The 16,460-nt window shown below is 52.6% G+C and overlaps 1 protein-coding gene across 3 annotated transcripts in view; it reads left to right on the forward strand.

Moving 5' to 3' along the window:
* NECTIN4 (nectin cell adhesion molecule 4) overlaps positions 1-16,460 on the forward strand; it is a 95,499-nt gene that overhangs the window by 64,625 nt on the left and 14,414 nt on the right. For all 3 annotated transcript variants that reach the window (XM_035097807.2, XM_035097806.2, XM_060269732.1), the window contains 3 exons: positions 1,798-2,151; positions 8,415-8,705; positions 9,859-9,979. In XM_035097807.2, the coding sequence (XP_034953698.1) occupies positions 1,798-2,151; positions 8,415-8,705; positions 9,859-9,979 (766 nt within the window). The remainder of the gene's footprint in view (positions 1-1,797; positions 2,152-8,414; positions 8,706-9,858; positions 9,980-16,460) is intronic.

Consider the following 16,460-nt stretch of genomic DNA (forward strand, 5'->3'; position numbering starts at 1 on the left):
CAGTGGTGCCTCGCTAGACGAATTTAATTTGTTCCACGGGTCAATTCATATAATGAAAAATTCGTCTAGCAAATCCCATAGGAATGCATTGAAAAAAAAAAATTTATTTTGCCCATAGGAACGCATTAATTGAATTTCAATGCATTCCTATGGGAAACCGTGATTCGCTAGATGAATTTTTCACAAAACGAATTCGTCTTGCGAGGCAACCTCCGCTCGAAAAATCTCTTCGTTAAGCGGGAAAATTGTCTTACAGGGCATTCGTCTAGCGAGGCACCACTGTAATGGCAAAGAAAGAAATGCAAGCCCACCCACAAGCCACACTGTAGGGTAATCCTCACCCGGCTGCCATGAGGTGACCTCGGGGGCCAGACCCTGCCTCTCCTTCTCACCTGCCTCGCAGGGTTCTTGTGGTGGGGATTGAGCGAGGAGGGGGAAGAACCATGTAAGCTCCATAGAGAAAAAAGCGGAATATAAAGGCAAATAACCATACAGTGGCACCTTGGTTTAAGAACAGCTTAGTTCAGGCACCCCCAAACTTCGGCCCTCCAGATGTTTTGGACTACAATTCCCACCATCCCTGACCACTGGTCCTCTTAGCTAGGGATCATGGGATTTGTAGGCCAAAACATCTGGAGGGCCACAGTTTGGGGATGCCTGGCTTAGTTTATGAACAACTTGGATTAAGAACGCTGCAAACCTGGAAGTGGGTGTTTTGGTTTGTGAACTTTGACTTGGAAGCAGAACATGTTTCACTTCCTGTTGAGTGTATTCCATTTGTAAATTGAGTCCCCCGCTGCTATGGTTTAAGAATGGACTTCCAGAACGGATTAAGTTCGTAAATCAAGGTACCACTGTAACAACAACAACAACCAAAACCTCATGCAAAGTGGCAAGAGAGCGAGCTTTTGTGTTGAACTTAATCGGTTCCGGGAGCCCGTTTGACTCCCGAAACCATTCAAAAACCAAGGCGCGGCTTCTGATTGGCTGCAGGAGCTTCCTGCACTCAATCAGCAGCCGCGTCGGACGTTTGGCTTCCAAAAAACATTCCGGGTTTGCGGCATTCGGGAACCGATTTGTCCGGGAGCCAAGCCATTCGACAACCAAGGTATACCACTTTGAGGCTTCAGTATCACGCCCGGGATTTTCTTCGCTCTGCTTCTGTTTTGCTCGACATTCTGCTGAATTGTCCTGGAGTGCTTGGACCTTGGGTAGCACTGACATTGCCTAGATTAGAGATGTTTTTATCATCTCTATTTCAGGGCTCTTTTGTTTGGTCCACATTATATTCTGTTTTCCCCGTGCTTTCTAGGCACTGGCCTGAGCAGTTTTTCTTTTGCCCTCTCCGCTTTGCCTGAGAGAGACCCGTTGTTTACTGCTGAATTGAGACAAGTGTCAATCTGAAGTGACGTTCCTTAGGATTCAGTGGTAAACAGCTGGTTTCCCTGGAGGAAGTGGGAAACCTCAGAATCGTGCGTAGAAAAAAAAGAAAAAACGGGAGAGGCAGATTCAAGTGAGGATGAGCCCTTAATAGACTTTTTGGGGGTATTGTTTGAATTCTATTATGGTGTAAATATTTTTTTTCTAATGGTTATGTTTCATATGAGTTTAGCTTTTTGTATTTTATCATTTTTTTGTATTTTATCCCTATACCTGCGGGTACAAGGCGGTATTTTTGTTGTTGTTGTTGTTATTATTATTATTATTATTATTGTTATTATTATTATTATTATTTCCATCCCACCTGCACACAGATGAACTTGGGGGTTGTCACTTAATCCTTCTCTGTCTCCTCAGGTGTGCTGGCAAAACTCCTGGCATCCCCGAACAGCATCACTGCGGTGCTTGGCAAAGATGTGGTCCTCCCCTGTTCCTACCAGACCGCAGAGGGTGAGAAGGTGGTTCAGATCACGTGGATGAAGCGGCGGGAGGATGGGACAGCCCAGGAGTTGGCGGTGCTGAACTGGCAACACGGGACCCACGTGCAGAATGCCTATTCAGGGCGAGTGCTGCGACAGTCCGAAGGAACCCTAGAAAACGGCTCCATCCTACTGAAGAATGCGGTGCAGGCCGACGAGGGGGCATATGAGTGCCACCTCATTACCTTCCCTGGGGGCAATTTTGAATCCAGCCTTACCCTCAAGATCCTAGGTAAGGACCTCCTAATGAACCCTCAAACTGAGCCACAGCTGCCAAGTACCCCGTTTTCCCCGGGAAACCCCCCGTATTTTCTTACTGTTTCCCGCAGGTGTCCCGAATGGCAAAATATTTCCCCGGATTACGGAGCTCCTGCCGGAGGCCATGTTCTTCTGGTGCCGTGCCGGCACCGGAAGTCACTTCTACGCACTTCTGGACATGCGTAGAAGCGACTTCCGATGCCGCTGTGCCCATTTCCAAAATGTCCGCAGCACCAGAAGTCACTTCTACGCATGTCCAGAAGTGCGTAGAAGCGACTTCCGGTGCCGCGGCGCTGCTGATCCCGGATTTTTCAATCAGGAACTTGGCACCTATGAACCGAGCCCTCGGTCTAACTTGCATGGTAGATCTCTGTCTGGGCTAGCTTCAGGTGAGGGTCCACAGGACTGAATGCTGTGCAGTTAAAACCAACCCCTGCACATAGAAAGCTAGTATATCAGGGGAAACGTTTTTACATTAATCTTCCTGACATGCTAGTGTTTATTATTATTATCTTCAGGGATAATTATTTTTTTTTAAATGCATATATTGGATTATTGGATATTATTTTATCTGATAGAAGTTGCTTGTTTTAAAGTCATATTTTTATCGTGACTTATTTGCCTTAAATTGGGTTGTTCATAGGATGCGCAACCCTTGTTGCATGCTGTCACAGTGGCCGGAGTGGACTACTTCAGAGTAACGACGCTACGCAGCTCTGCATTTTATTCTTTTATTGGTGCTGCGTATTTACAGTGCTCAAGTCATTGCTATTTACACGGAGCGATGTTGTCAGTCGGTTTCAGAACCTCCTAATGGCTTTTGGCGCGTCTTTCTCCAACACAAAAGCTTTGGCAGACCCATCCTCTTGCCCCTCCTCTTCCTGCGTAATTCTGGAGTTGGGGGGATGGGTCTTCCCCCCTTACTTGCCCCTTCCTGTCCCACCTGGGACCCTGGCTCCTCTACCTTGCCTGAGCCTCGGACACGACTTCCTGCTTCCCCACTGGAATCGGAACTCTCCCTGCTTTCCCCTTTGCTCGGGGACGGGCTTGAACTCAGGAGGGGAGGGACTTCGCGATATCCCCTGTCCCTCACATCCACCCCCCTCCCAAGCTCTCCTTCACCCCTCCCCAGGCCCCCCCCATGTGTCGGTGACGACTGGAAGCCTAAAAACTCGGTGCTCTCCGAGCCCGTTGGTGTGAACACCTCCCCCCAGTCCTGCGAGCCCCCCCCTTCCGCCTGGGAGGACGGGAATCCCAAAAAGTCCGTGGCGTCAGAGCTGGTGGGGGTAAAAATGTTTTGCCAATCTGCTCCTTCCTCTGACTGGGTGGATCTTGGCGACACCCATACCTCATCCTCCGGTTCCTCAAACTCCGCTTCCCAGCGCCATGGTGAGCTGTTCTCCCGTGCCTCCTCCTCCTCCCCCTCCCTTTCCATGTGCCAGGGCTTGGGTCTGTGGGGAAAGAGGGCGTGAAATTCTTCCACCAAGAATTCCTCCTGTATCTGAGTGGCGGGAACCCATTCATTCTGGGACGGTGGAGCATCCTCCCATGCCATGAGGTACTCCAGGCCCCCCACCCCCCACCTTGAATCCAGGATGGCCGTGGCCTCATTGAGTTGCTCCCTGCTTTCCCTCTCCCCCCCTCCCTCGGGGGTTTGTTCGCTGTCTCTGAGCCTGCTGCTTTCCCTGTACGGCGACAGCAGCGATCTATGAAACACTGGATGCACCCTCATGTCCTCTGGCAGTGCCAGCCTGTATGCCACCGGGTTGACCTGTTGCGTGACCGTGAAGGGGCCCAGCCATTTGGGTGCCAGCTTTTTGCACCTCCCTCTGGTGGGAAGGCCCTCCGAGGACAACCACACCTTGTCCCCCACCCTGATGACCTCCCCTTGTCGCCTGTGGCGATCTGCCCCCTTTTTGTACGCTTCCTTGGCCCTCTCCAAGTGTTCTCTGAGCTGCTGGTGCACCGTCTCCAGTTCCTCTGCCCAATCCTCAGCCTGTGGGCCCTCCTCCTCCTCCTCCCTCTCCCTCTCTGGGAAAGATCTGAGGTCGCGCCCGTAATTGGCCTTAAAGGGCGACACCCCTGTGGAGACGTGCACTGCATTGTTGTAGGCAAATTCTGCTAGTGGCAAGCGATCCACCCAGTCCGTTTGCCGCTGGCTGACGTAGCATCTCAGGTACTGCTGCAGAATGGCGTTGACCCTCTCCGCTTGTCCGTTGGTCTGCGGGTGTCTAGCCGTCGACAAGCTGACCTCCACCTGCAGGAGGTTCATGAGCCGCCGCCAGAACCTGGAAACAAATTGGCGGCCACGATCCGAAATAACCCTTAAAGGTAATCCATGCAGTCTGAAAATGTGATCAACAAACAGTTTGGCTGTCTCTTCTGCCGAGACTGCCCTGGCACACGGTATAAAGTGACACATTTTGGACATGAGGTCCACCACCACCAACACTGCAGTCTTACCCCTGGACGAAGGCAGATCTGTGATGAAGTCCATGGACACCACTTCCCACGGCCTGTGTGGTGTGGCTAAGGGCTCCAGCAACCCTGGTGGCGCTGCTCTGACCACCTTCGCCCGCTGGCAGGTGGTACAGCCCCTTACATAGTCTCGAACATCTTCCCTCACCCCTGGCCACCAGAAGTGTCTCATGACTAGGTGAGTGGTCTTGTCCCTTCCAAAATGCCCCGCTGTAGGGTTGTCGTGCATCTGCTTGAGGACCGTACGTCGAAGCTGGGTGGTGGGTAGGTACAGCGCACCCTTGTAGAAAAGCAGCCCTCTGCGTTCTGCAAAGTCTTTTGCCTGCTCCCTCCCCCCTCTCAGTTCTCTGAAGATGCGGTTGGCAAATTCATCCGCTGCCGTCAGTGCTGTGAGTTCTGCCTCGCTCACCACTGCTGCTCCGCAGGACCATGCCGACGGGGGGAAAATGTGCCTTGGGGCTGGTGGCGCCTCCTCCTCCATGTACTCTGGCTTGCGGGAGAGGGCATCCGCCCTGACATTCTGCTCTCCTGGGATGTAGTGTATGGAGAAGTTGAAGTTCGAGAAGAACTCCGCCCACCGTATCTGCCGCTGGTTGAGCACCCTGGCAGTTCTCCAGAACTCCAGGTTCTTGTGGTCTGTGCACACCTGGATGGGGTGCTTGGCGCCCACCAGGAAGTGTCTCCAGTGCTGGAACGCCGCGTGGATCGCAAGAAGTTCCCGATCAAAAACTGTGTAGTTTCGCTCGGGCTGGGTCAACTTCCTGGAGAAGAAGGCACAGGGTCTCCACTCTCTGTTGGCGTCCAGTTGCAACAAAATGGCGCCCACAGCCTTATCAGAAGCATCTGTTTCAATGCGTAGGGGCGCGTCCTGAACCACGTGGAACAGGTTCTGGTCTGAGGCGAACACCCTCTTGAGGCTTTCGAACGCTGCTTGCGCCTCTGGTGTCCACCTGAACTTCTGCTTGCCTCTCAGGCAGTCAGTGATGGGAGCCGTAACTCGAGAGAAGTTCTTGATGAACTTCCTGTAGAAGTTGGCAAAGCCTAGTAGGCGTTGGGCATCTTTGCGCGTCCTGGGGCTGTGCCAGTCCAGGATGGTCTGCACCTTGTCCTTGTCCATTGCCAGCCCCTTGTCTGACAGCTTGTAGCCCAGGAAGTCCACCTCCTTGGTGTGAAACTTGCACTTCTCCAGCTTCACATACAGGTGGTTCTCCTTCAGGCGCTGTAACACCTCCCTGACGTCCTTCACGTGCTGCACTGGGTCGTTGGAGTAAATAAGGATGTCATCCAGAAAGACCAAGCATTTCCTGAAGAGTAGGGACCCCAGGACGTGGTGCATGAAGGCCTGGAAGCATGCTGAGCCCCCTTGCAACCCGAAGGGCATCACCAGATATTCAAAAGAGCCCAGAGGCGTGAACATCGTGGTTTTCCACTCATCGCCTTCCCGGATCCTGATCAAGTTGTACGCCCCCCTCAGGTCTAGCTTGGTGAAAATCTTGCCTCTGCGTGCCGCTGTCAGGAGATCATCCACTCTGGGCATGGGGAAAGCCACTGGCTCTGTCACCGAATTCAGCCGTCTAAAATCCACCACAAGACGGCGCTGTTGCGTGTCTTTCTTGTCCACCCAGAAGACCGGGCTGCCCCCTGCTGCCTTGCTTTCTCTGATGAACCCCCGCTTGAGGTTCTTGTCGATAAAAGCGCGCAGATCCTCCAGTTCCTGGTCTGACATGGCGTACAGCTTGGCTGGGGGTATAGTTGCCCCAGGCACCAGGTTGATCTGGCAGTCAAAAGGCCTGTGTGGGGGCAGGTGGTCGGACTCCGCTTCACTGAAGACCTCCTGCAGGTCCCAGTATGGTTTGGGTATCGCCTCACCCCCTTTGACGTGCATGGTGGCCACCGTGGCTATCGGAGGCCCCTCCCCTGGTTGGTGCTGCATGCAATGTTCCAGGCAAAAGTCCGATCCAAAAGTGATGCATCTCTGATGCCAACTTATGGAGGGGTCGTGGCGCGCCAGCCAGCTCATGCCCAAAACGATTGGGGGGTCTGAGATGGTGGTGACGTTGAATGCCAGTGTCTCTGAGTGCCTTCCAACCGTCATTCTCATGGGGGGGGTTTGATGAGTGATGGCCCCTCCCAGCAGCTCTCTGCCGTCAATGGTTGCCACGTGCAGAGGAAAATCCAGCTGCAGAAGCTGGATCTGGTGCTCTTCTGCAAAGTTTCTCGAGAAGAAGTTGGCTGAGGCACCACTGTCAATTAGGGCGAGGACCGTCAATGGATAGCCATTTGGGAGCGTGAGCGTCACTTCTAGAACCACTCCTGCTCTGGGAGGGGTGGGCTGGCTCTGCTCCTCTCTGTGCGGGTGGGTGGGCTGGGGCTGTTGTCTGCTGACTGTGCCTGGCTGCCGCCCCTTGTCTCCTGCAGCCAGGCTTTCCCGTTTCCCTGCTGTGGTGCTGCGTCAGTGGGGGAGGGCACAACCGTTCCCGCCTTTCCTTGCCACTCCCTGCGATGTGGGCAGTCTCTGACGAGATGCTGGGGGGAGTTGCAGAGAAAGCAATTCCCACCCCTTCCCTCCTTGCGTCTTGGCGCCGCTGGGGTTTGAAAAGCCCGCGCGCGCGCGCTATCAATCTGCATGGGTTCCTGGTCCTGACTGGCCCCAGGCGTGGCTTGAAAGGGTTGTTGAGGGAGTGGCTTCTCCTGCGACCGTGGGAACCAAGCCCGCTTTGCGCGCGTTGCTTGCTTGTCGCTCCATCTGGATTCCTGCCTCACCCCCACCGCCAGAGCCGCTTTGCTCAGTTGATCCATATTACTGGGCTTTGGACCTCTCGAGAGCTCATCCTTCACCTCCTCATGCAACCCCAAGTAAAACGCCGCTTGCATTGGGGCAGACTCCAGATCCCACCCCAATCTGTGCACCAGCATGGTGAATTTCGCCCAATACGCGCGAACTGTCATATTTCCTTGGCGTAAATTATGAAGTTCCTCCTTAGTCTGGTCCATATGACTATCGGACGAATACATCGGTTTCAGAACCTCCTAATGGCTTTTGGCGCGTCTTTCTCCAACACAAAAGCTTTGGCAGACCCATCCTCTTGCCCCTCCTCTTCCTGCGTAATTCTGGAGTTGGGGGGATGGGTCTTCCCCCCTTACTTGCCCCTTCCTGTCCCACCTGGGACCCTGGCTCCTCTACCTTGCCTGAGCCTCGGACACGACTTCCTGCTTCCCCACTGGAATCGGAACTCTCCCTGCTTTCCCCTTTGCTCGGGGACGGGCTTGAACTCAGGAGGGGAGGGACTTCGCGATATCCCCTGTCCCTCACACATATTTTGTGGCTTCTACCAGCGAGCAAACTGCCTTGGGTATAGCAGTGCAGAAAATTAAAGGTGAAATGACACAAAATGCATACATGTCTTTGCATGGAGAAGTATCCGTACACCCCAAAGGGTACGCAACACACCAGCACACACTTCCTCCTGGTGTAATCTGACAGGTGGGAATGTTCACACCAAATTTGTCATCCACCACGGCTGTTAAGCCACTTTGGGGGTCTTCTTTCACAAAATCATAGATTTGTAGAGTTGGAAGGGATCCCCAAGGGGTCATCTAGTCCACACCCGTTGTGCAGGAATCACAACTAAAGAATGCCTCCAGCGAAGGAGAGCCCTCCGTCTTCCCAGGGAGGCCGTTCCATTATCTTAACCGCTCTTTGCCCTCGGAAAGTTCTTCCAGATATTTAGCCACATTTTCCTCTTCCTCTGGCTGCAGTTCCCCCGCTGCCCACCTTGAACCTTGGCCCCCCGCTGGAGGAAGGGCAGGGCCGGACTCTGGCTGCCTCATGCACTGCGGAAGGGAACCCCGTGCCCACGGTGACCTGGGAGACGGAAGTGCGCGGCTCGGACAGCAGCCGCGTGTCCTCGCACCCCCGCTCAGCCTCCGTCACCAGCGAGTTCTACGTGGTGCCCGGGCGGAGCATGCATGGCAAGGCCCTCACCTGCATCGTCTCCCACCCGGGGCTGCAGCACAAGAAGAGGATCACGCACACCCTCAACGTGGCATGTGGGTATCTGCCGGCCCTCTGGGGTGGGTCGCGCCATCGCCACACAGAAAGGGGTGGTGTGGGGGCTTTCTCGGCACAAGGGTCACTCCCATCCCCTCGGGGACCTACCTTTCAAGGACGATGTGCTTCTGGTGGTTGTGGCCGGAGGCAAAACTAGCCAGAGCCACAAGGTTAGCTCTTAAGTTTAGGCCAGGCTTCCTCAAACTCAGCCCTCCAGATGTTTTGAGACCACAATTCCCACCATCCCTGACCACTGGTCCTGCTAGCTAGGGATCATGGGAGTTGTAGGCCAAAAACATCTGGAGGGCCAAGTTTGAGGAAGCCTGGTTTAGGCAATACATTTAAGGCGCATTGAAAGCAAACGGCTGCAGGGAACTGTAGTTTCCACAACTGAGCTACATTTTCCCAGAATCCGTGGGAAACTACAGTTCCCAGAGTTCTTTGGGGGAGGTTATGTGCAGTGGATATGCTTTAGATGTATGGTATGTGACCTCCTATACATAGAAAGTCAGTTTTCTCTATGTACACACACACACACACCCCTCCATTCTCCACCTGAGCAAGCAAGAGGGATGATCACAGTTGAAAGGCACATTCCCACCAAGAAGGAGGGTGCTGTGCAAGCCAGCCAGGGGTGGGGTCTAGGGAGGTGGACATGGCATGAGAACAGTCCTGAGGGCCAGATAGGAAAGCCCAAAGGAGCCACCTTTTGACCAGGGCCTGTCGTGCCCAACCACTGTCAAACCAAGATATCTGGCCCAAAGCTAAGGCTAAACAGTGATTTGGCACAATTCATGAATTCGATCCAACAATTTGCGAATTTTTTCGAATCATTTTACTGATTCTTTAGCATCTTTATTTGGGAGTAATTCCCAAACTTCTGAGTAGACATGAGCAGGCCTGTGCTGTTAATCTCCGACCCCCCCCCCCCACGGGATATCTTTGAGACCTTTGAGCATGCAGCTCCCTGAGGGGAACACTGCTGAGAACTCTTGGCACCCAGAACAAACCACACTTCCCAGGATCCTTTGGGGGAAGCCGTGGCAGTTTAAAGTGGTGAGATTCTGCTTTAAAACGCACAGCGCAGCAGGGGGCACAGGCTGCTCTCTCCCCTCTGCCACTTTGACCTCTCTTCACATTGCCTCCACGCAGATCTGTCGGATGCCTCAGTCCTCGGCCACGAAGAGGGGGAAGATTGGGACGCAGGAAAGGAAGGGGCATTCCTAAAGTGCCTCGGAGACGGGAACCCGCCGCCAACTTACAACTGGACACGGTCAGTCGCTTTCCTGTGGTGCAGACTGGGAGGCAAGGGGTGGCTCCCTCTTTCCAAACAGGGAAGAGGCCTGGAGTTTTGTTTCTTTATTCAGCATGGGGAAGTTGCCAGAGGCAGAAAAGTTGGTGTGGCCAGAGGCCAAGGGTGGGTGTGGCCAGTGGGGGTGACTGTAGGTAGGTAGTGGGTGTGGCCAGAGGCAAAAGCAGGTGGATTAATGGCTGTGACTCTTACCTTTTCACAGTAGGCTTCATTCCAGCCCCGGAAAAGTAAGGCGTTCCTACACACACCTAAGCAAAAGGCATTTTTTTACATCTTGAGCATACATTCCAGCAAAAGCACTTGAGGAGAGAGCATGGAGCAGGAACCCTGGGAAGGGGAGGGGGAACATAGCCCAAAGAGAACTCTGAGGGTAAGATAGGGAGGTCCCAAGGGCCACATTGGGCTCCTGGGGTTGCAGCCCCAGCCCCACCTCTTGTGTGGTGATGAGATTACAATTTCAGACAAGGACGAAGAAGAGCCAGATTCATACGTGCCACAGGGCTCTCTGGTTTAGCTTGGACCAATCAGACTCTCTCACCCTAACTTGTCTTGCAGGGTTGTTGTGAGGATAAAATGGGGGGGGGGAGAGAGAAGACGCATGGGTCACGTATGCCTCCAGCTCCTTGAGGGAAAGGTAGGATAGGAATGTGAATCGTCCGGAGTTTTTTAAAATCAAAGAATGTATACCTGACTTTTTAATTCCAGGAATTTACGTAGTCATCGTTTATTAAATTTGTATGCCGCCTGCCCTGGAGCCTCTAGGCATTCGGAATAAGAAATGCAATTAAAAATCCATAAAGGCAATTGTATAAGAACCATCAACAGCCCATCTCTCCAGCTGAAACATTTTGAAAACTGTGCTTGCTGTAGGAGCCAGTTTGTCTAGTCTGCGTCCCAGATAAATCACAGTCTTGGTCTTTTTTTTTTTTCCCTTTGGAGGATGCTTTCTTAAAATCGATTTGAATTCTGCAGATGCCCTATCTCTGAATAATGTGTGGCTGCGCCTTTATCTCTTACCCACTCATGCAACAATATACACGCACAAATTTTAAAGTGGCATGCTGTGGTCAGTCTGCCATGGAAATGGTCAAAAGCATTTTGAGGTGTTGGTAACAGTTTGCAGGACAGACATTGGCTTGACTTTTAGAAGAGTGTTGCAGTCAGCCCCAGTCTTCAAACAGCGAGAGACTCCATGGGTGCCGGCACTTACCCGGGGTTTAATTTCTTTGGAATGAAGTGCCAATGGAGACTTTCGGATCTATGGTTTTGCTTGGCTTTAAAAGAGGATCATACAGATTTATGGAGAAGAAGGCTATAGCCATGATGGAGACTGTACTCTGCCTCCACAGTTGGAGGCGGTAAGGCTTCTGAATACCAGTTGCAGGAGAGGAGAGGCCCCTTGTTCCTGGGTCCTACTTGTGGGCATCCCTTTGGGGCACCTGGTTGGCCACTCTTAACAGGATGCTGGACAAGATGGGGCATGGCCCTAATTCAGCAGGACTCTTCGAATGCTCTTATATCCTACCCTCCATGTGTTACAGAAGCCCTGTGCACTGCAGATGATTCTTGGGTGTGTTTTTCACAAGTCCATTCTGCCCCCACTGTCGCTGATCAGGCCTCGTGTGGCCTCAGCATTGTCTGACATGAACAAAGAATGAGCCCGGTCAGTAGTGCAGCTGAGTCTTGGAGCCAGAAGGTCCCCCGGTGACTACCCAGAGAGTGGCAGGTTATGGGAAACACAGCCAACAAGCCTGGCCTTGACACCTGGGCTGCTACAATCATGGCAGCAGGGCCCACATCTGGGGCAGATGTTGGTTGCTGTAGAATCCTTTCTGCATTTTTTTAAGGCAGCCAGAAATGCACATGGTAATAGATTCTCATTTGATTATCCCTTTCTACAACAAAACTGGTGCTTGTTATTCCCGGATAAAATGTATTTAGCATCAGGGCAGCAGAAGCAAATGCCGTTTTGTTCCGGTAGTCGTGATGGCGCTGTGAATTCAAGGCAGACTTTCAACATGCTCGGAGCATTAAAAGAAAAATAAATAAATCAAGAGTTGGCAAACGGTTTTGGTTTGTTGCCGTGAGATTCCCAGAATGCAGAAGGAGCCGTCAAGCATGGAATTAGGGGAGAGAGAGTACAGAAATGGGGAAATGGGTGCTTTACAACTGGCTACCCAAAGGGGGCGCCTTGCAAGGCCATTAAGGCCAGGTTCTAAAAATGACCCGGCTGCACCAGTAAGCTTCTCCCAGTAAGCAGTCCCCAGTAGGCTTCCAAGGAGCTCCCCACAGTTGCCCTAGAAAAACGGGAGTTTAAGAACCCCTGGCCTACTAGGACAAAGTGGGCATGGCAGGGTGGGAGGAGTTCCGTGGCAGAGTGCCCGCTCTGCAGGCAGCAGGCAGCTCAGCTTGAAGCTAGGGGGAATGAATCCTGCCCTAGCGCTGGGAGCCTCTGGAGGCAACCTGTGCCCGTTGGGGAGAGAGCAACAGCCAAGCCAGCCCCCACCCCTCAAGCACCCGCCCCTGGGGCAATCCCTAACCCGCGTGACACTTTCCCGGGATGCAAATCCAGGATTGCACCACCAGGAGTCTGGGGCAGCTTGGCATCTCCCAGCGCCAGCCTTGGACGCCTGCCTGGCCCGCCTGACACCGTCTGGGTGCCAGCTACGAGGTGCATTCCCCGACGCCCCACAGAGAGCTGGCAAGGCTTGCTTCTAGCAGCCCCTCTTGCCCCAAGTGCCCAGGCTGGGGGTCCTTCCTTCCTGCCCCCAGCAAGGCAGCTGCGGCAGTGCATCTGAGTGGCCACCACTTGCCCGCCTGGCCGTTCCATTCCCAGCCAGCCAGCAGTGCACCTGATCTGAGAGCTCCCACGGATCCCATTCAAAGGAAAGGCTGATCCTCCATAAACACTTATTCATCACTCAGCCATCCCCAGCCTGACTCTCAAGCTTTTTTCTTTCTTTCTTTTTGCGCTCCGAGGGACTGGCTGAGACTTGCTGTGGGTTTCGGGGAAGCAGCCCCGGGCCAAGATGCACCTCGTAGCCTTTTGTGGTGAGCGAATGTGGCGGGCGGGCGGGGGGGGGGGCGGCAGTGAAAAACCAGCCAAGTCAGCACAGGGCTGGGGGGTGGGCGTGGTGGATGGATGAGGCTTTGCACAGGCCAGGTTGGCGGGGGGGGCAGGAATGAGATTCTTTTGAGGTCTACCTGCCTTTTTAGAGGTGCAGCAGTTCGACAGGAAACATGGCCTCTGTAGAGAGCTGCACAGCTGCTTACCGGCCAGAAAGTGGCCAGGATTTCATCCTGCTGGCATGCCTGCAAAGGCAGAGGACTCAGTGTCCGTACAGTCGTACCTCGGAAGTTGAACAGAATCTATTCCGTTCAGAAACCAAGGCGCGGCTTCCGATTGGCTTCAGGAAGCTCCTGCAGCCAATCGGAAGCCGTGGAAGCCGCGTTGTACGTTTGGGTTCCAAAGAATGTCTGCAAACCGGAACACTCACCTCCGGGTTTGCGGCGTTCGGGAGCCAAAACGTTTGACTTGTGTTCGGGATCCAAGGTATGACTATTGCCCTTTTCTGTATAGATATATATTTCTCCTACCAAAGATTATGCACCCTTTATTGGGGTCTCTTCTCCCCACCACTTTCTCCTGCAGAAAGAGTAAGAAGGCAAGGTGGATAGTTATCCTGGAACAAATGCTGGAAATGAACTGTAAACTGTGTGTGTGTGGAGGGGGAGAAAGCTGGCAGGTGGGTCCCTTGCCCTGGAGGTCCTGAGATGAGATTTGCACATGCCCCCAGGACACATTTGGAATACCCTGGACAAAACTGCCCTTTTAAATTAAAAGTAAAAGTATCTAAAGGGCAGACCTTGGTGGTCACTTGTTTTTAAAATATGGCATGCTTTTATTTCTTATCCAAATATAGAGGCGCCATCAGTATATGCAAATGTCTGGCTCATTTAAAACTATCTAGAAGCTGAGGCTCCAATACTTTGGCCACCTCATGAGAAGAGAAGAATCCTTGGAAAAGACCCTGATGTTGGGAAAGATTGAGGGCACTAGGAGAAGGGGACGACAGAGGACAAGATGGTTGGACAGTGTTCTCGAAGCTACAACAACAACAACAAGAACCTTTATTCTCAATAAAACTGATGGAACTCACAAGTGGATAATACTTTTTAACTTTTTTAAAAAAATCTTTATTATTTGTAAAGGGAATCTCGAATCAATACTTTATTATGCCTTTGGGGCTGTGCTGTTTCTTTGTACTGCAACGCTTTATGGGCTAAACCAGGGGTTTTCAGCCCATGTACCCTGGCACCCTGGGCTGCCTTGAATGATGGGGTGCCACGAGCAACGCTGGCCTCTGTCCCTCTGATGCCTCCCAAAGGCTTGCACAGCTGTTTGTTGCAGCAGCCCTGGCTACCACTCCCCAGGCGAATGGCGCCTCTGGCGCTGGTCAGGGGGCGCTTTGCAGGCCCCTATGGGGCAGTGTAAGGAGGCACCTCTCTTTTGGGGGGGTAGCTCAGAGACCGGGGTGGTACCAGCGGCTGCCCAGAAGACTCCCAAGGAGAGAAGAGAGGAGGGTGAGGGAACACTCCACAAGGGAGGATGTTCAAAATGGGGTGAGAAGCTGTCCATAACTGGGCTCCTGAGCCCCACAGGGGTGCTGCAGAAAGAATGTAGTTGGTCAAGGGAGCCGTGTGGACTCAAAAAGGTAGAAAAACTTCTGGGTTAAACTGTTGATTCTTTGTTTTCTTTCCTTTTGTCATGTTTGCATGTGAACAAATCAATAAAATTTTAAAGGGGGGAGGAGCTAAAGGATGGGAGAAAAGTTTTGCCCTTTGCAAATACTGTTAAACGCATGTGTGTGTGTGTGGACAAAAGGCTGCTGTTGATGCACCCATGCGCAGTGCACATATGTCCTCTTTCTTTCCCCACATGCAGATGTCTTCCCCCACATGTGCATAGGTGTTAGTTGCGTGTGTGTGCAGGTTGGGAAGGGCACGGCGCTGTTGCCTCGGCCGGGCTCCGCTCGCCGGCTCAGACGCTTTGCCGAATCTCTGCGCAGAGTTTGGGGTGCTGTCTGGACACGCTCCGGCACCCAGCTCAGCTATGCAAGAGACCCGTGGGAAAAGGGAAGGGATCCCTTTGATTTCAGCACCTATTGTTCATGATGTCATGGCTGACCCCGCCCTCCTCTTCTCTGCCCCCCCTCCCCTTGTGCCCCACACCTCCCCTCACGAGCCTGGACATGTTGCTGAGGCGGGGAAGCGGCAGAAAGGGCGAGAGCATCTGGTTCAGGAGTTCCTGGCCCTTGCCATTCCTCTTTTCCTCTTGTGAGGCGTCTTTGGGGCGTTGCCTCTCCCTCTGGCGAAGGCCCTCTGACACCCTGCAGCCGAAAATAGGGACATACTTGCAATGTTTTCAATTTAAGAGAAAAGGCGAGGAGGAGGCGACACGGTGGAAGTGTAGGAAATTACACGTGGAGTGGAGAAAGAGGTGTTTTCCCTCCCCCTTTCAGCAGAAAACTGCTTCAAATCCCCACTCAGCCATGAAGCTCACTGGGTGTGATCTTGGCTCAGCTGCTGCCTCTCAGCCTATCCCACCTCATAGGGTTGTTGTGTGGATTAAAGGATAAGGGGGAGAGCCATGTATATCACCTTGAGGTCCTTGGAGAAGAATGGTGTATAGAAATGCAATAGATAAATCTGGAGTAGAAAATGTACATACACAGCTCTGAGTACAGAGAGTACGTGGTGTGGTGGTTGGAGTGTTGGACTAGAACTTGGGAGACCAGGGATCAAATCTTCACTTGGCCATGAAGTCCACTGGGTGACCTTGGGCCAGTCGTGGCCTCTCTGCCTAACTTAACCTCACAGGGTTGTTGTGGGGAATAAATGAGGAGGGGGAGAGCCATGTATGCCACCTCGAGCTCCTTAGAGAAAAGGCTGGGATATGAATGCAATGAGTGAGTGAATGAATGAATGAATGAATGAATGTATAGAAATTGAGGACATCCTATGAATGGTTCAGGACAGATCACAGAAAGTCCTTCACGCAATGCCTAGTTAAACCACGGAACTGGCTCCCGCAGGAGACAGTAATGGCCCACCAACTTGGATGGATTGAAAGAAGTTTGGACAAATTGGATGGATTGAAAGAAGTTTGGACAAATTGGATGGATTGAAAGAAGTTTGGACAAGTTCATGGAACAGGCTAGCGATGGCTCCTAGCCACAGCGGCTCGGCTCGGCCTCCACAGTCAGAGAGGCAGCAATGCTTCTGAATACTGGCTGCTAGATAACACAGGACCAGGTCATCTGTCATCAAACGATGCAGCAAGTATGTGTGTGAAACTGCCCATTTGGGAGGTGATGAATAGGCACCTCTCTGTGACTTAGCAGGTGCTGCCTGCACATCTTGAGCAGTTGAGTTCAAGGCA

This window comes from Zootoca vivipara, chromosome 17 (genome assembly GCF_963506605.1).
Source record: "Zootoca vivipara chromosome 17, rZooViv1.1, whole genome shotgun sequence".
In the NCBI taxonomy this organism is placed as follows: domain Eukaryota; kingdom Metazoa; phylum Chordata; class Lepidosauria; order Squamata; family Lacertidae; genus Zootoca; species Zootoca vivipara.